Consider the following 18851-nt stretch of genomic DNA (forward strand, 5'->3'; position numbering starts at 1 on the left):
CTACCTCATTTAAAGGACAGAGCGAGGAGATGCTCCTACGTAAGTGACTTTTACACGTAATACGTTGTCAAGTTGACTTTTTGTGTCGAGTTGATGTCGTGAATGTGAACTCGGAGAAGGTGAAGAGGGGAAGAAACAAATGAGGAGTGAGGGGGGGGCGGGAGGAAGCGAGGAAAGGGGGAAGGAAAAAAAAGAAAAGTTGTGTTGCTACGTGGCACCGCACGTCACAACTTTGACAGCCACTTTCAAAAGAGGGCAAGCGACCTCGAAACAAAACACGGCGACTTGCGGTACGTTTTGTGGAGGTGGGGAAAGGGGAACGAACCTTTTTGACCCGCCGCGCCGTGAACAGACCGATTCCATCCTGGACTTTGGACGAGCGCAGGGAGAATCTGTCCGGCACGTACATCCCCAACATGTCGGTGGTCCGCCGCTGTCTTCATGAAACGCCACAAAATGGACGCTAGAGGTTTTGGGGGCGAGCCAGCATCGTCGCTTCGGATTCGGAGCCTGGTCTCGACGGCGTCCGCGGCGGCGGGGAGAGTCCAGGTCGGGGTCCGGGTCCGCCGGGGCCAGGTTGGACTTGTTGCTACTCGGCTCGGGGCAGGAAAGGCGAACGGCGCCTTCTGATTGGTCCAAAAAGTTTGTAACCAGAAGCTGTACCTTTTGCTGCAGCCAATGAAAATGCGGCCTCAGCAAACTCAAAATAGAACTCAACATGGAAGACAAGACAGAAGCGCATACATTTGTTGGACTATGGTATCGTTAAATAAATGCCATTTATTTTTTTTTTCATTATCCAATTAACATTTACTTCTGATGTTAGTATATAGTTCTATACATTTGTACATTTGATTATTTTTACTGTCACTAATCTTAGTAATTTACTCTATCCATCCATTTTCTGAACCGCTTCTCCTCACTAGGGTCGCGGGCTAGTAATTTACCATTTTTTTTATTATTTTTTATTTTATTACATCACATACATTCATATTATATGGATATTTTATGTTTACATTGTTTTTATTTTGAGGATATATTATTAGACAGGTTTTATTTTATTATCTTATATTATTCAAGCCACATGTTCTTATTATTTTTTTATATCAGATTTCATTTTTGATCAGTTTAAGATTACTAAGAAAACATTTTTACTTTGAATATCAAAATATTTGCATTATATATTTTTTTATTGTACTTTATTTTCATTATATTGTTAGTTTTATTTCAATCAAACAATATGTATTACAAAAAATAAAAAAAGACACTGCATACATAATGTTGTTATTGTTGTTGTTGTTATTGTTATGATTATTATTATCATCATCATCAACAACGTTGTTATTATTATGAATTGGACATCTACCAGCACCCCAATCATTCGAGAATGTTTTACTCCGTTGAAAGGTGTTTAAGGGTAAAATAATTTTTTTTTAATGATATTTAATTTCTAGATTTCCGGGCATATTTTGAGGTGGGTCTGGAATATACAAATCCCGCCGTGTTGAACATGGTCATATGTATGTTTTATCTGTCTCTCGCAGAAGTGAGTTGCCCCGCCCATTTTTCCCGAGATCCCCATTTTATGTTTTCATGGGACAACACCGAAGAAATGACATTTTGCCGCAACGTAGTTTGAAGTGTGCACTTCCTGTGCGCTCCAATCGAGTGACTGAATTGCTGTCTAAACAGTCCGCCGGCAACAAAAGTGACTGCACCCCGAAGTGAAAGTGTCCAAATGTACAGTAAGCAGCAAAAGTAGCAATTTTCCTTCCTCTGTGTCATGTGACTCATTTGTGTCAGGAGGTGTTAAATTTGGTGTTATCGGTCTCCAAAGCACTTTTTTACTGTTCAGTGACGGAAAATAAAAGCTTACATCTTCAAGCCAGACGAGAGACTGTTTGCGAATGTCGTATTTTCTCTTCCCGACTTTGCTATTTTGGCGTCAAGATGGTTGCGTGGCGTCCTTTGGAGCGTTTGTTTACGGCACTTTCCCGGCTTCCTGCCGTGCGAGCATTTCGCCAAAGTCGGCAGATGACCTCGGCTCGATGGATGGTTTTTTTCCTCCGGCAGACGCGGGATTGAATTCATCCGCGTTTAGCGCGCAGTTCACCAGCTGCTTTGCTTTTGTTTGTCAAACATTCTGAAAATGGATGGCGGACATTCAGAACACAGCAGCACATGCGAAGGAATACAAACAAACGCAACATTCCAATGGGAAAAGTAGCAGATTTTCTTTCTCTCAGGAAATAGGACTTCATTGTCGGAAGAGTTCAACTTGTCAAAAAATATGTGCATATTATAAATACTGCTTTTTTTTCTGTTTGTTAAAAATCAAGAAACTAGTACTTGATTGTTGTAAAATGACAACATTCTATTAAAAAAAACTTTATTTTACTCTTGTAAAATGACGACTGTTTTCTCATAAAATAAGTCCTGTTGGAGGAGAAAAAAATCTTCAAAAACAAAATCAAATTTTTTTCTCAATTTCTTTAACTAAAATGGACAAAATTAACTTCAGTGTAAAATTCAAAATGTTTTCTTTCAAAAAAAAAATTTCTACCGTTTATCCAAGGTCGTGTCGCGGGGGCAGTAGCTTTAGCAGGGATGCCCATACTTCCCCCACCCCAGCCACTTCATCCAGCTCTTCCGAGGGGATCCCGAGACGTTCCCAGGCCAGCCGAAAGACGTAGTCTCCCTGGCGTGGTCGTCTCCTCCCGGCGGGACGTGCCCTGAACGCCTCACCGGGGAGGCGTCCGAATCAGATGCCCCAGCCCCCTCATCTGGCTCCTCTCGATGCGGAGGAGCAGCGGCTCTACTCTGAGATCCTCCCGGATGACCGAGCTTTTCACCCGTTCTCTAAGGGAGAGCCCGGACACCCTGCGGAGGAAACTCATTTCGGCCGCTTGTACCCGGGATCTCGTTCTTCTTCTCGTGACCGGAGGTGAGGGTAGGAACGTAGATCGACCGGTAAATCGAGAGCTTCGCCTTTCGGCTTCGCTCCTTCTTCCCCACAACGGACCGATGCCAAGTCCGCATCAGTGCAGACGCCGCACCGATCCGCCTGTCGATCTCCCGTTCCATTCTTCCCTCACTCGTGAACAAGACCCCAAGATACTTGAACTCCTCCACTCGGGGCAGGATCTCATCCCCGACCCGGAAAGGGCACGCCGCCCTTTTCCCACTGAGGACCACGGTCTCAGATTTGGAGGTGCCGATTCTCATCCCAGCCGCTTCAGTGAGAGTTGGAGATCACGGCTTTATATACAGTATATATAGTAAAATCAATACTTTTGGGGAAAATGTGACATTTTCTTGTTTAAAATTTTTTTCCTAAGATGATGAATTTTTCTGTCAAAATACATTTTCTTTTTCTTCTTGAAAAAATACATTAATTCATTACAAAATATTTTTTCCGAGAAAAATAAATTCCTAGAAAAAACTATTTTTAAAATACAACTTTGCCATAATGTGATTTTTCTTTCTATAAAAAACAATCTGACCTTTTTACTCGGAAAAGTTTTTGGAGGCAAATTCAGACTTAGAAAATATATTGAACCCACTTTGAATTTTTTTTTACAAAAACGTATAACTTGCACTTGAAAAAAATATGACTTTGTTAACCTATGATGAAAAAAGTGTTTTTTTACGAAAACAGAATTTTCCCAAGAAAACTCTAATTGTGATAACAGACTTTTTTTCCCCAAAAAAATCATTTTTTTGAAAAAAAAGGTTAAAGTTTTCCCCCAGAAATGATCATTTTTTTCCCCCCCCCAAAAAAAAAAACGAAACTTTTTTTTTTTTTTTTTTGCCTCCCAAAAAGTTGAGTTCGCCAGACTTGCGGTCACGGATGTTTTGCACCACGTCAAATTTTCTTCAAATTCCGAATTGTACGATGTCGTCACTGTTGAGGTGAGCGTGGATATGATGCTATTTATATTTGATATTCGACCGACGGGTGTCACATTCTTTGGCTGAGAAAAAGCCAAAGTGCAGAAGAAAATGGCTTTAAAATGACAGCCTTCTTCCCCACTTTCTTGTAAATCTCCAGCGGGAACCGGTCCAAACGTCCCGAGACGTCCCGCTTCAGCCTGACGGACGGCTATTCGTCGGACAAATTGACAAAGCAGACGACAGAGACGCATTTGTCTCTTTATTAAAGACGTTCCCGACCGAGACTCGGACTCTTCGGGACCGCCGCCAGAACTCACCGCCGGCCGGGCCGCGCGCTTTTTCTCGGAGCAAAAACGGCGGAGAGGAGATTCTTTCAGACTCGAGCAAATATTTTCTCTGGAGGAACAAACCTCCCGTTTGGCCAACGCACAAAACCTTCCATACACCATTTTCCAAAATTGATGTGTGCGTTCCCCCCTCAAATGGCCCAAACGTACGTTTGGAGGGGGCCCGGCCACCCCCGCCTGGCCGCAACTCCCTATTTCAAGGCTGAATAAACCATTTCCTGAAGCGGCGAGGTCACGGGATGAACCCTGGTTTCACTTGGACGGGCCTGCGTGGCCTTTTGAGGGAATTACGGCGCCGATGACGCGCGACGAAATCACCAGACCGCCCTTGCTGTTATGCAGCGCAATTTTTCGCATTTGGGAAAAGCGTTTCCTTCCGGTTCAGGTGACTGACGGAGTCCGATGGAGGTATGCGCGTCTTATACATGGAAGTTACTAGCTACATCGGTTTTTCTTCTGGTGTGGCAGCTTCCATACGAGCGAGACCATTTGTCATGCAAAATTAAGTCTAGCCGCTCCATTGTTCTTAAAGGCAACTTTCTTTTTTCTTCTTCCCCCCAAAAATCATGAAAAAGGACAGCTTTAAAAAAATATATATATATATAACTATTGTTTTTAAAATATGACATGATTGTCCTAAGTTCATCACTTTGTTCTGCAGTTGTTCTTGACAAAGATGCAACCTTCATGCAAAAATCCAGTCTTTTTCTGAAAAAAAAAAATTACATTTTCTCTCAAAAATATGATGCCATTGTTGGAAATTCACTGTTTTTTCACAAGAAAACACAAATGAATCTTCAAAAACGACTTTACTGCGGGAGAAAAGGTCTGAGCCTTCTGCAGCCATGGCGAGTCTGTAAACCGAAAATCGGAACGTAGTACCCCGAGCAAATGGGTCTTTTCAAAAATGGTTCATAAAACAAATCATCGGTAAACCGGCTCGTTCGTAAACCGAGTTTCCAGTGTATACGGTTTCATACTATCGGCATTATTCCCTGTGCTCAAATGAAGATCAACCGGTGTCGTGGAATAGGAACCGTACTTGCTTTGATTCTACTCGATGTGCCAAGTTGAGGCCCACAACGAGTAACCAACCGCTCAATAGATCCCATTGACACACGCGGCAAGTACATCTTTGCGCCGCTTTCCAAGACTCTCAGATAGCCCATGTCTCTGTGGGCTATCACGTTATATAACCTTCAACACGAGGCGCTTTCGTCTCGATGGCGCTCGGGCAAAAAGAACACGACACCCAGGGTGACACAGGGATTACGTCTTCTATATTTAGTGTTTATGTACTGGACATGAATATTGGCAGGACAACTCTGTACACGTGACACACACTCGCGCACACATTCAGGCCATCGCGCACACAAACACACGTTGATACAGTGATGATAACACAACATCTCCGAGCACAGGACACAAGCACAAGAGAGCGATTACACAAGGGAATGTCATGGTAACACTTCATCGAGAGAAACACAGAGAGAGAAAAAGTATAAAATAATTTAAAGTCTTGGTACAATGTGGTGGAGAACAGGCAGCGAGAGGTCTATACAAGCTAGCATTCGTTCTTTCCACTTTCAATTGGCAATCGAAAATCAAAATGTGAAAAAGTGACTGATTATTTTCTGATTTCTTTTTTTTTTTTAAATGAAAGAAAATGTTCCATCTTTTTGGCTGCGGATACAATCGCAACAGGTGGAAATCTGTGCGAGAGAGGCCATTCAAAATATATATCTTTGTTATGGTTTAACCTATTAATAGTTTGAACTTGTTAAAACAACCCTTTTTGTATGCGTTTGAACACACACACACACACACAAAAAAAATGGCAGCATCCATTTTATAGGTTACTGTACATTTTGTAACATTGGCGACTCTCTGTGTGAGTGTTGCGTGTGAGCTGTGGCTGACAGCAGCAGTGTTAATGTGTTTCACTCTTCTCCCGGCATTTCACAGACGGCAGAAAAGTGCCGTCTACTTAAGTAGACGTACACACGTGTAAAAAAAAGACTGGTAAACGTACAAGTACCGATCTGACTCTAAGTGGAAAAAAGTACAGACTCTGAAAAGTCAGAAAAATGAATCATCGAATCAATTACATATTTAAAAAAACAACAAACTGTGAGGTGGATGTGACTGTTCTTTTGCGTGTTATATAAAATAAATAATCACAAAATAATCAGTCTTTTTTTTTTTTTTTTCCGTTTTTTGATTTTCGATAGTCAATAGTCACGCAGCGACGATCGAAAGACGATCCCGCTGACGAGGTGGGGGAAATGTAAACATAAATATACAGGTGGATGTCTCCAGCAACAGTTCCGTCTCCGCCACAGGTGAGTAGTCAGTCTGTATATCTTTCAAAGAGTTAAATAAACTTATTCCATATATATATTTATAATAGATTTCTTCTTCTGTTGGCAGTCACTTTTAGCAGTACTTCCTCGTTTTCACCAGTTTGCTCTGGTACTTGACCGAGTGTCCGCTGTGCGCCACCACGTAGACGTCCAGCAGGTAGCTCTTTCCGGCCTCCAGCCCCGCGACCGTCTCCGTGGTCACCGCCTTCTGCAGGTTGGGGCTGTGGAAGTACTTGCACAGAACCTTCTCCGACTTGCGCCGCGTCTCGGGCCCGGCGCAGCGGTTCTGCTCGCGCCGCCTCTGCTCCTCGCCGTAGTCGTCGGCCACCTCCTTGCGGTAGACGCAGTATTTGTTGCGCTCTTGCGTCCCCAGCCAGGCCACGGTGACGGAGGAGCAGGTGCGCAGCTTGTCGAAGGCCTTGATGCGGGTGTCCTCGGGCAGGGACGGGAAGGGCTGCTTGCTGCCCGCTCGGGTGGTGGCCAACACCTTGAGAGTGGAGGCGCCCTTGCGACTGCCCCGCAGGCGGATCAGGTACTTGGCCTTGGGCTTTCCGCGCAGCTGGAACTGCCGCACGCCCTCCACGTTTTGCGAGAGCAGCAGCTTGCCATCGCGCCTCACCTGCACCTGTACCGCATCCAGACAGGCGTGCACGAAAAGCGTCACCCGCTGGTGCGACGACACGGGGGCGAAGCGAAGGAACTTGCTGCCTTTCCTCTTGATGAACACGTCTGACACTTTGCCGTCCTTGAGCTCCACCGTCTTCTGCCGGGCTTCCTCCTTAGTGCGGGCGAAGGTGCCCACGTAGGCGGTGCTGGTGTTGGTGGCGGAGTTGACGGCAAAGACGTCAAAGTAGTACTGGGTGTCAGGCTTCAGGTCGGAGACGGTGAAGATGTTTTTGTTTCCGATGCACAACTTGTGAATGTCTGACGTTTTGGGCTTGGCCGGGTACGCCCGCGAGATCTTGTTGCTCATCGGGCCTCGGTCTTTGCCGGGCGGGACGAAGCCAAAGTGGGCGAAGTCGAACAGACTGAAGTCCCTCCCCGGCTTGGGCGCGAACATGAAGGCATCGTCGGCGCCCATCTTGGCCTCGGCGGCGCACATGCTTTTGAAGTTGTGCTCCTTGTTGATGACCACACAGTACTGCACCGGCTGGCCCATCAGGAAACCCGTGGGCGTGGGCTTCCAGGCCAGGGTGACGGTGGTGCGACCCAGCGAGGTGACGTCCACGCGAGGGTCGTAGGGCAGCTCCGGGTAGGGCTGGTCGGACTCGGGTGTGGTAGAGGCGTACACCTTGAAGTTGCTGTCCTTCTCGGTGCACAGCAGTTCCAGCTGGTAGAGGCCGGACGGCGCGCTGGTGGCCACGTAGGACTCCACGTCGTTGCCCTTGTAGGCGAACAGCTCTGTGCCCTCGTCCACCGTCACTTGCTGCTTCTGCTGGTCCAGGGGCTCGGGCTCCCCTGAAAACAACACAGGTGCAACCATATTTAGTGATACGCTCAGTATCATTGGCAAAGTATTGGGATCAGTTTCTTGATGCCATCAGTATTGTTGGCAAAGTATCATCATAACGTATACGTAGTATTGACATAGTGTCGGTATTGTTGCTAAAGTATCATTGGCAAAGTATCATCATACTATCAATATTGTTGGCAAAGGTTTACGATACCGTCTCTGCCGAATCAGCGGTATCGTTGGCAAAGTTTTCAATACTATTGGTATAGTTGGCAAAGTATCGTGGGACTATTCGTAACTTCTGCCAAGTATTATGCTGCTATTGGTATCATGTAGCTTCAGACTAGCGCCTCCATTGGCAAAGTATCGTGAACACTATCAGTATCATTTGAACAGTAACGTGATATTATTGGTAACATCGTCAAAGTACTCTGCTCTGATCAGTATCGTTGGCATGCAGTGATGCTACGAGTATCGCTGGCATTGTATCGTGATACTATCGGTGTCATCTGAAAAATGTTATTCAAAAAACTATTGCGATAGTCTATCGTTGGCAAAGTATCTTGACACTACGGGTGCCGTCGGCAAAGTAATGTGTGTCACAATCGCAAACTACTGTCATACTACCTACTGTATAATATATTATATGTCGACTTACGATTGGTATCGGCGGCAAAGTTTAATGAGACTATCAGTACCGTGGGCGACATATTGTGATACTATCGGTATTTTTGGTCAAGTATCTTGATACTGTCGGCAACTCTGACGTGAGGATTTTTTCCCTTCCTTCGTCTGTTGAAGGTCGGATGCAGTGAGAGGAAGCCTCACGCGCACAATTATCCACAAACACGCCCGCCGTGATTTCACAGCAAACATCCCGAAAAGATCACAGCCCCCCCTGACGTCGACTTGGCCTCGGCTACAAAGGAGCCTTGTGGCTTCGGAAACAGTTCAAGCTCTTGCTGGAGAAACCATAATATTATGTTTGTCGACCGGAGAGTCTTCTCGGCGGTGTACTAAAAATTAACGCTCCAGTGATCTGCTCCCAGCACAGCCATGAGAACAAACTCCCCGGTCCAAATTGGACACGGTTGCTCCACTTTAGGAAGCAACTCTGCTCCTTTTGACGCCAGGAACATGTCTTCAACAGTGAACGCGAGCAATAAATCATCTGGCTGAGGTTTGACGTGACGCGCGCCCAGGTGTTCGCGTATGTTACCGTGCAGACGGCCAGTATGCTCACATCGCACGGCTAACACCCTCAAGCCCTCACTAACCTTAGCCCTGCCATTGTCAAATGTCGTAAGAAATGGACGGTGGGCAGCAAATTGTCCACGGGCCAGAGGTTAGCCAGCCCTAGCCAAACGAATCGATTTTACTTGCAGATGCGCAGTCGGTCACATTCGTACGTCTGTGACGAAGTATCAGTATCGTGAGCCAAGTGTCGTGAAATGGAAAAGTATCAGTATCGTGAGCAGTCACACGTGATACTATCGGTGTCTTTTGCACAGTTTCCTACTATGATACTATCTGTATCACTGGCAATAAATCGTTACGCGATCACTGGCAAAGTTTCGTGATTTGGCACAGTATCGTGATACTATTGGTATCGTTGGCAAAGTTTTTGTGATACCATGGTATCGAACTGAACTGGATTGGAAGAAGCTTTGGAATTCTAGTATGAAGCGGTCAAAGGGAAACGAAGGAGGGAAGACGGCCAGACGGACAGACACAGTGGCACCCGACTTGAAAGGATCAGGGCGACCTAAGTAAAGGGACGGCGTGGCTTTGATTCTCTCAAATTAAAGGCACGCCAGCCCACAAGCGGTCAGACGGAGCGACTTAAAGAAAGCCCGGCCGACACGCGCACTTTTCCACATCGGACTAGTCATTAAGGCCCGGTCCACCCGGTCCTCTCGGTCCGCTACCTGACGCCTCGCCGCTGGCCTCCTCGGGCAGCTCCTGCAGCGTCAGCGTCCATTCCAGCGGCGCGTCGCACGGCGTCACCGTCACCGACAGCGGCGTGTTGTCTTCTTCCACCACAAAGTAGTACCTGGGAGAACCATTCCAGATACCCACGTCAGACGCTTAAAATTTCCACCTACTCTGCCTCGTTTCTTGTAGTTTCTACAGTTCCCTTTTTTTAAAGTCAACTCTTGACATGTGGTGGCTCCGCCATGTTGTGTGCTTTCGTTCTAACGTCCCTTTCTCTGACCACAGTCTTTTTTCCACATTTCTCTCCGTTTCTTCAATAATAATAACGTTTTTCAAAAATGGCATGGTGGCTCTACAAAGTTGTGTGCGTTCTTACTTTTTCAATGACATTATCTCAAAACCATTTTACTGGTGTTATTTTGTGATTTTTTTTTTTTTTTTTTTTTTACCTTTTCGGCGTGTCCCTGAAGAGGTAGCCGCTGACCTCGGCTCCGTCGGGAAGGACGGACGAGTCGTGGAAGATGGACTTGTCTCGGATCTGCATCTGGAAAAGTCCCTCATCTCGCGTGGGCAGCTTCTGCGACAAAGTCCCCAGAAAACCCAGCAGGACCAGAAGCAGCAGTCCACTCCTCCAGCCTTTACACTGCCTCATCCTGGAGCACAAACACCAGATATTTGTCACTTATCAGCCCCGTTATTGGCTTGATCAGTTATAGCTTCACTCTTGGCTTAGCAATGCTAACAACTAGCAAAAAAAAAAAAAAACAGTCCCTTAAAAGCTCTTTTTTGGACGCATTTGGCAAATAGAGAAATAGTACAAGACAACAACGAACACACGAACGATACTTTTAGATAGATAACTGTGCCCTTTCAGTCACTGTTTCTACTTTTTAGTTCAGTGGAAGCTAAGCTCGCTTTCATTCTGGTACATAATTAGATAAACTAGCTAGCAGTAGCGAGGGGCGGGGTTTTTAAATTATTTCAAACGCAAAAATACAGTAATTTACAACACTTTTGGGAAGCACATTTCAATGTACGCTTCATTTGATTTTCAATCTTAGGCCCACGATAATAATATATTGGTGCCTTGAATTATGAGTTGAATTCGTTCCGTGACAAAGCTCGCAACTCAATTTTATGTGCCAAATAAATTTTCCCACTAAAATGAATTGAAATGTCATTAATCAATTCAACTGTCATACTAGTGTATGTACAGCGCTGGAAAAAGAATATTTAATAAAACACTTGACCATTTTTTTGCTGCAAATAATGCTCTCATTTCCAATATTTGGGAATTATGTTGTCAGTAGTTCACTGATTAAGACATTTTATCCAAACATGTCTATAAATAGCAAAATCGGACCAACTGTTAATTTTGCAGTGGTGTCTTCATTTTTTGAGCGGTGTATATTTTTTTGCCTTGCGGATGCGGGACCTTAATTAACGCTAAACGCGAGTGACAGATTAGCTATAGCGTGACAGATAAAAAGTGAAAGGACGGCAGGCAACCGAGCGGACGGAGGGATTAAATGTAAAAACACGAACGTGTGAAGGAGGGAAACCACAGCGGGTTCATAAACCGCTTAATAATACATATTTAAAAATCCCCCAAATCCGTGTCGTTGAACATTTATTGAGGTTTTTGTTGGCGCACAGATGGGCGCGGTGCTGAGAGGACCTCGCGTGTCCTATTGATTTTGGAGCCATTGATCGCGGCTGATGGGAACGCCAAATCCCTGGTGATTTAATCAGCGTAATGGCGGCAGATTAGCCAGATACTTTGCCGCCGGCCGTGCCGTGTCCTTCAAATGACCTTCACGACCGACCAAAAAGACCGAGCCCTCTCCCTTGCTGACCACACACAGCTTCGACTTGAACACATTTTTTGGGGGGCAAAAATGCTGAGAGCGGTTTAAAAAAGGCAACCGGCGTCTTTAGCGAACGAAAAGGATGGTCCCGATCCAAAGATCCAAAGCATACCACATCGTGTGTCGGAGGAAGCGAACAACTCGCGATCCAAAGCATACCGCATCATATATAGCCAACATTCATCGATCCGTCGATCAGTCTTATCTAGCGTCTATCTTTCTCTCATTCTGTCTTCGTACACATCTATCGATCTATCCCGATAATTCTATTGTTCCATCCATCATCCCATAGCTATCGTACTTTTATCTATCATTCTGTCTATCTACCATCTATTGTTCTATTAAGCTATCGCTCCACCTAGCTATTGTTCTGCTATCTATCATTGATCTATTGTTGTACTATATGTGGCTGTCTTATCATCTACTGTATCCGTCTTGTTCTATCCAGCCATCTATTGTTCTTTAGCTATTGTTCCGCTACCTATCTATCATTCTATCTAGCTAGCTATCGCCTATCTATCGATCCATCAAGCCATCTATTGTTCTATCTCGTGATGGTCCTGTCCAGCTTTTGGTCTATATCCATCATTGTACGATCGATCGATGGATCTATCTATCTATCTATCTATCTACAGAACAAGTACCTATTGTTCTATCTATCCTTCTATCTCTGCGTCCCCTGTAAATGTTGCGGGTCCAATGAATGTAAAACTGGAGAAAAAGAAAATATTTGAAAAATGTCAATGAATGAATGAGGGCCTTTTTTCTTCTCTCCTTTCCATCGGATGTTTTTGAACGTATCTGATGCGTATTTGTCTGTGCTTTTTGCGATTTAGATTCTATTCCGTTTTGTTTTCCCGCGTCCCATGTCCACGTCTCGTCTCGCTCGTTAGGTCTTCGTTCGCCCCCCCCCCCCGCGCCCGTGAGCCCTGCTGCTTGTGTCGACCAATCAGCTCCCTGCGGCCACTCGCGTCTTGTCCAGGTGTGCCTCGTTGTCTCGTCAGCTAGCTTGTATTTCAGTTTCCTGCTTTCACTCAGTCTGTGTCTGTTCACTGATGCTGTTTTGAATCTCGTCATGTTGTGTTGATTCCCTCAGTTTCTTTGAAGCTCGCTTTTCGGGACTTTGGTGACTTCGCGTTTCGATCTATGACATACCTTGCTTGCCTTTTTTTGTTAAATGAAAAATCCTTTTGGCTCCCAGCTTCGCTGCATTTGCTTTTTGCCAACACCACCACACAACAAAGTGTCAGTGACAATATATATACATATATATATATATATATATATATATTTTTTTTTTTTTTCTTCTGGTCAAACACACATCGGGTCACGTCGACCCGCGAACACGTTTGATGGAGCAAAGACGCAAAAATTAGCCGGAGGCTTAACGATACTGTAGTTAATTGCGTGAAGCGTTCTCACTTTTACCGCCTGTGTCACATTCGTGTCCCGTCAAGATTTGCGCCATCGCTGTCATGATGTCATCGCTATTAGGAAACACGCGCACGTACAGTATATGCACACGTGCTGAGCAGCCGTGCTGGGACACACGATTGTGTCAACATGGTCACACACACGCTGTCATTGCACGACATTAAACATCAAAAAATCTTGCGCATCTGGAACGCATGAGGCGGATTTCAGCAAAGATGATCGTTTTGCGAGGGGGTTGGGGCATTGAAAAAGGCAAAAGCGTCTTTAGCTAACTCAAAGGAGCAACTCCTGATCCAAAGAATGCAGACGACTAGTCAACTTTACTACTCCACTCAATTTTTCCAGCGTGACATGGACTAGTAGCTAGTCACGAGTTTTTAAGGAGGGAGCAGAAGCGCTTGCAGCAACAACAGATGACTGCGTTGAGTGAAATAAGAACTTTGAGAGTCTATATCATAATCATAGTCCAAATTGATTTCAGTCGTCTTCTGTTTTTGAATGTGCAGATTTCGGTACATGTGGGTCAACTAGTAAAGGGAGACAAGTCAGGCTGGAGCAGGATTGACAACAACTTTTCAAGGCGCACTATCGAAGAAGAAGAAGACGACGACCAGGGAACTATTGGAGCGCACGTGAAGAGGTGCGTGATCATTGGTCGACGCGGCCAATTCCCGGCACGCGGAATGCGCGGCTGCGGCGGGCCCAGAACGAGGACGGGTTTCCCCGTTGGGCCGACTTGTGCGAGCGCACTGACAGAGGAAATACCAGAACGTGACAGCAAAATGTCAACTGTAACAATCCTCCTGGGATGTTTTAAATGACTGGAGAGGGGGGGGGGGGGGGGAACAACAACAGTTTGTCAGATTTTAATGTATTTTTGTCAACTTTTTGTCTTTTTTTTTTTTTTTACATTTTCTTTTATACAGGTACATTTTAAAAAATATTTCAAGTTTTGGTCGTTTTTTTAAAATGCATTTATGCCCCATTTTTGTCACTTTTTGCTGTATTTTATCAGCTTTTAGTCTGTGTCTTTGACATAATTATGTAATTTTTTTTTGGGGGGGGGGGTTTGTTTAGTTATTTTTGGTACGTTTTCTTTTCAGATTTCTTTTGTCGGTTTTGGTGCACAACAGTGCTTTGCCGCACGAGTTCCATCCCAAAGGCGGCGACATTGCCTGAACTTGTACGTAAGCAGAACGCATCATAGTCCATCACAAACCGATTGGATTATTTATTTTTTTTTTTGTCAGATTTTTTTTATTATTTTTGTTCATATTTTGCTGCGGCGACATCCCCCACATTTGTCCAAACGTCAAAATGCGGCGTAGTTCATCACTAATCGATGGCTGATTTGTATTTTTTTCAGTTTATCAGATTTGAGTTTTTTCTTGGCACTTTTGTCAATTCTTTTTCTCATGTATTTTCCCCCCCACATATTTATTTGTCAATTTTCTTGTATTTTTGCCAGAGTTTTTGACGTTTTTGTGATTTCTTTTTTTTTTTTTTTTTTTTTTTTTTTTTTACCAAAATCCATCCATCCATGCAAAGGGAGGCAAGGACATGTGAGCGATGTGGTGGCTTTGCGGCCCCGGCCACGGGAAGACGGCCCGTGGGAAATAAGGTCGTCCCCGAACGAGCGAGGCGAGGAAGTCGAGGGGAGCGCCCTCGTGGGAAAAGCAACACTCCGCGCCGGACTCCGCGGAACGACGGGCTTCGCCCAACGCGCGAGACTCGGGAGCGAGAAGGCCGATCCGCCCGGCCGCCCGTCCGCGTGTCGTGATCCAAAGCATACCACATCATGTCCAGTGGCTCAACATACCATACCATATATGCCAGCTACAAATCTATCTATCTGAACAGATATACATCAAATTAAAGAAAAATGGTGCCCGAAAAAGTGTTGGGAAACAAATGACGCCAAAAAGCGCATCGACCGTGACGGTAAAAAGTTGAATACAACTGGACTGTACTTAACGCTACTGGATTAAAACCCGAACATGAGGCAGAGTTGGGCCATTTAATCCGGTGATTCTTCGCATACTACACTTTGAGAATGACTGATTTAGGCATTAGCGGTTAGCCTTAGCGCAGCCCCGGTCGACAATAACTGCAGCAACACTGGCGGAATTTCTTTCAGCGACAAGTTTTCATATGCAAATGCGGCTTTAGTTACGCTACGCCACGCGGACCTTTCCCATTTCAAGACTTTTTTTCTTTTTTTTGGGGGGTTGTTCATCATTCATTGGGGCTCCCCCCCCCCCCCCACCCCCACCCCGCTACTAAACGCACCAATACCCACTTTAACCCCAACCTCCCCACCCTCACTACCTCCCCTTCTCCCACCCACCCGTGCAACCTACTACCATCACTTACGCCTTCTCTGCTCTCAGTTAAAAGTGTTTCTTGGGAATCATTTCAAACGCTTCACATCGGGACGCATTCTGAGCCCCCGACCCTGGAGTTGGGAACCCCCTAATTCATTCAATTGTACGGAATTTGACATCACTTCCTGGGCCTTAAAGACCACCATTCTCCCACAGAAATGAATACAAATAAAGCAAAGGAATGATTTTTGAAAAACATGCAATTTACACACAGACACACACACACACACACAAAACGTGATGCACGTTAATGATTTGTTCATGAAAGCCTGAAACTTTACTCAGTAAACACTCGTGGTGCGTTCAGGGTCCGCTAGTCAAACTGAACATGCCAGCGAGAAACAAGTGATTTTGGGAATCAATGACTCGTGGTGCGTTCAAAGTCCGCAACTCAAATTTTGCTTGAAACGGGATGAATTCAAAACTAATGCCACGTTCAGGGTCCGCAACTCAACCTTGGCATTGCATGAAGGAAGGGTCCACAATTTGAAAAGTCATCTCTTGGATTAAAACACCAGTGGTGCATTCAGGGTCTGCAATTCAACAAAAGTGTTTGCACAAACTGGTTTATTCACGATCGCCAAGTCAAGTAATTTCTTGGAGTGATAACTCTCGCGCCGCATTCAGGGTCCGCAATTCAAACTTTGCAAGCAACTTCAACAATAATTGTAATTTAAAACGTGTTGTCAATGAGTTAAAACACTAGTGGTGCGTTCAGTGTCCGCAAATCCACATAGTGATTTCCCCGAATGAGGACACTAGTGGTGCGTTCAGGGTTAACAAGTCAATCTTTTGAGTGCAAAGTAAAAACAAAGTGGTTTCATTCATAAAAACACTTGTGGTGCGTTCAGGCTACGCAACTAAACAAAGTGTTTTCCGAAGACATTTCTTGAATTAAAATACTTGCGGTGCGTTCTTTACCCACAATTCGAATTCAAAACACTCGTGCGGTTGAAAACAGCAGTGTTGCGTTCAGGGTCCGCCCATCGACAAATACATTTCTCGAATTAAAACACGAGTGGTGAGTTCAGGGTTGACAAGTCGAACTTTTGAGTAAAGCAAAGTAAGACAAATGTGTGTTCGTGAATTAACCACTTGTGGTGCATTCGCTGTCTGCAATTGAAAGTTTGCAAGTAAACTATTGTAATTATTACAAAGCCGAGTGTTGCGTTCAGGCTCCGCAATTGAACAATGTCATTTTCTTGAATGAAAACACAAGTGGTCCACAACACCAATGTCACCAAAGTGATGAACCCAAACCCCAACGTTGCGTTCAGGCTCCACCCGTCAAAGTTTGCGTGCGACTGCATCACTGCAACCTCTTTGAAACTTTGTTTTTTTTCTCTTCTTCTTCTTTTTAAACTTCCCGCCGATGCAAAGCACGAATAACGACAACAACAACAACACAAATAATCATCATCATCATCATAAAAAAAAAAGCAAAAGGAAGCCACTTTGAAGGAGAAGCCTCAAAAATATCCCAATAAACCAATGCGAAGAAGTTTACTTAAACGCAGCACGACCGCAGCGCCAGATGCAAAGAAGAAGAAGAAGAAGAAGAAAAAGAAAAAGAAGAAGACGACGACGCGAGTTGCGCTGTTACCTTTGCTAAAGAGCGTGCCGCGTCCCGATGCAGGATGTCGTTGCTCCACGGAAGCAAAAGTTCCCGTCCCCGTGCCGCAGTCGTCCGCGTCTCACATCGACGGGTCGTGCGCGTCGCGTGTGCGCGTCGCGTCGCGTGTGCCTGCGTCGCGAGCCCAGCGAAAAATGAGCGAGCGAGAAGCTGAGAAGGCAGAGGGTATCCCTCCCTCCCTCCCTCCCCCCCTCCCCCGCCGCTCCGGAGACCTCCACTGGATTGGACGCGCCGGCCCACCAGTGGAGAGAGAGAAAGTGAGCGCTGGCACTAGTAGCCTGCGCCACTAGTGGCGAGGCACCGACTAAGAATGCTCCAACAGTGGAGGAGATGAAGTGGCTTTTTCGTGGACTCCCCACCATCCCGGTTTATTAAGCGATTAACGCTGCATCGGTTCTACAGATACAACGATTATCGCCCGGGCCGATTATCGGCGTTTTTTTTTTTTGCGCACATCTGCCTTTTATTAATCCGATTTGACAAACTTTACTGTCAATTATACACTAGACATTGATTTCATTGCGTTTCATAGTGTAGGACAAGTCCCGAGTCAAGGCGCAAGTCCTGTTTCAAAGTCTAGGACTCGCGACTTGACTCCGGACTCGCCAGTCTCGACTTGGGACTTGAAGGCAAAGACGTAAGGCTTACTTGTGACTTGGCTAATACAACCTTGCGACTGTTAGTGTATTTCATTTCTTACAAGGAAGGACTCACGGCCCCCTAGGGGGCCGCGCCCCGAGGTTGAGAACCCCTGACATAAAGCAAAAATACCCGTACACGTAAACCAAAAACATGTGGCCGTAGTTCCGAACGTTGACCCGATTGAGCCAAACCAATGTGATATTTGGATCAAAATCGTCCGGAATCAGCTAAAACAATCGTAGCTGATAAATCGGTTGCGGACCAGCGGAATCGGGCGACTGAAAACCGGGCAACCGACTCTTTATTTTGCGTTTGCAGTGAAGCGACTGTGTTGAAATAAGGGGAGGAGCTTCATTTCGTCAGGCCGTAACCTTGTCTAAAGGCGAAAAGTGCTTTGCCGCCATCTAGTGGCGCGTGTACTGCGAGTGAATTGGTCATTTTACGAGAATACATTTATCATTTTCAAGATGAAATGAGTAATTTTGCGAGAAATTTGCTGTTTTACAAAAAAATGTGTAATTTGACCACAATTCTTTCTTTTACGAGAACACATTCGTAGTTGTCAAGGTTGCAATTTGACAAGAATAATTGGGCAATGTTATGACAATAAAGTTAGAATTTGACAAAAAATAAGCTTGTAATTTCACAACTAGCAATTCTTAATCTTACCAGAATACATTTGAAATGTGATTTGTACGTTTCACAAGAATGAAGTTACAATTTTGCCACAACGCTCGTTTTGTTTGAGCAGAAAACAGGTGTCATTCTCAATTCATGCGGCGCAAGAGAGCTTTTTACGGAGAATACATTTGTAATTTCACAGAAAATGAAATTGGAATACAACTGTAATTTCATGACATAACTATGAATCAACATTTTTACTTGAATAAAATTGCAA

General features: G+C 45.0%; 2 protein-coding genes and 1 long non-coding RNA gene across 9 annotated transcripts in view; 1 reads left to right on the forward strand and 2 right to left on the reverse strand.

Annotated features, from left to right (window-relative positions):
- The window catches only part of prdm5 (PR domain containing 5), a 40196-nt gene extending 39619 nt beyond the window's left edge, over positions 1-577 (reverse strand). For all 7 annotated transcript variants that reach the window (XM_061779385.1, XM_061779383.1, XM_061779382.1 and 4 more), the window contains exon 1: positions 326-577. In XM_061779385.1, coding sequence (XP_061635369.1) covers positions 326-418 — 93 coding nt within the window. In that variant the 5' untranslated portion in view covers positions 419-577. The remainder of the gene's footprint in view (positions 1-325) is intronic.
- Positions 4-14993, forward strand: LOC133480786 (uncharacterized). Its single transcript, XR_009789367.1, has 3 exons — positions 4-39; positions 13801-13934; positions 14843-14993. It is a non-coding gene; the product is annotated as an uncharacterized LOC133480786 (long non-coding RNA).
- ndnf (neuron-derived neurotrophic factor) lies at positions 5500-17460 on the reverse strand. The gene is made up of 4 exons (XM_061779387.1): positions 17282-17460; positions 10442-10645; positions 9986-10110; positions 5500-8062 (listed from the first exon to the last, which is right to left on the reverse strand). Exons 2-4 carry the CDS (start codon positions 10642-10644, stop codon positions 6678-6680), a joined length of 1713 nt encoding a protein of 570 aa, XP_061635371.1. The 5' UTR covers position 10645; positions 17282-17460; the 3' UTR covers positions 5500-6677.
- Between the last annotated feature and the right edge of the window lie 1391 nt (positions 17461-18851).

The sequence above is a fragment of the Phyllopteryx taeniolatus genome, chromosome 7 (genome assembly GCF_024500385.1).
Source record: "Phyllopteryx taeniolatus isolate TA_2022b chromosome 7, UOR_Ptae_1.2, whole genome shotgun sequence".
NCBI classification, from domain to species: Eukaryota; Metazoa; Chordata; class Actinopteri; order Syngnathiformes; family Syngnathidae; genus Phyllopteryx; species Phyllopteryx taeniolatus.

Coding starts and splice junctions, on each gene's coding strand:
- ndnf (XM_061779387.1), bottom strand. CDS start 10,644: ATGAGGCAGTGTAAAGGCTGGAGGAGTGGACTGCTGCTTCTGGTCCTG. Junction 10,111..10,441: donor TTCAGGGACACGCCGAAAAG/GTAAAAAAAAAA, acceptor TGGTTCTCCCAG/GTACTACTTTGTGGTGGAAG. Junction 8,063..9,985: donor GGCCAGCGGCGAGGCGTCAG/GTAGCGGACCGA, acceptor TGTTGTTTTCAG/GGGAGCCCGAGCCCCTGGAC.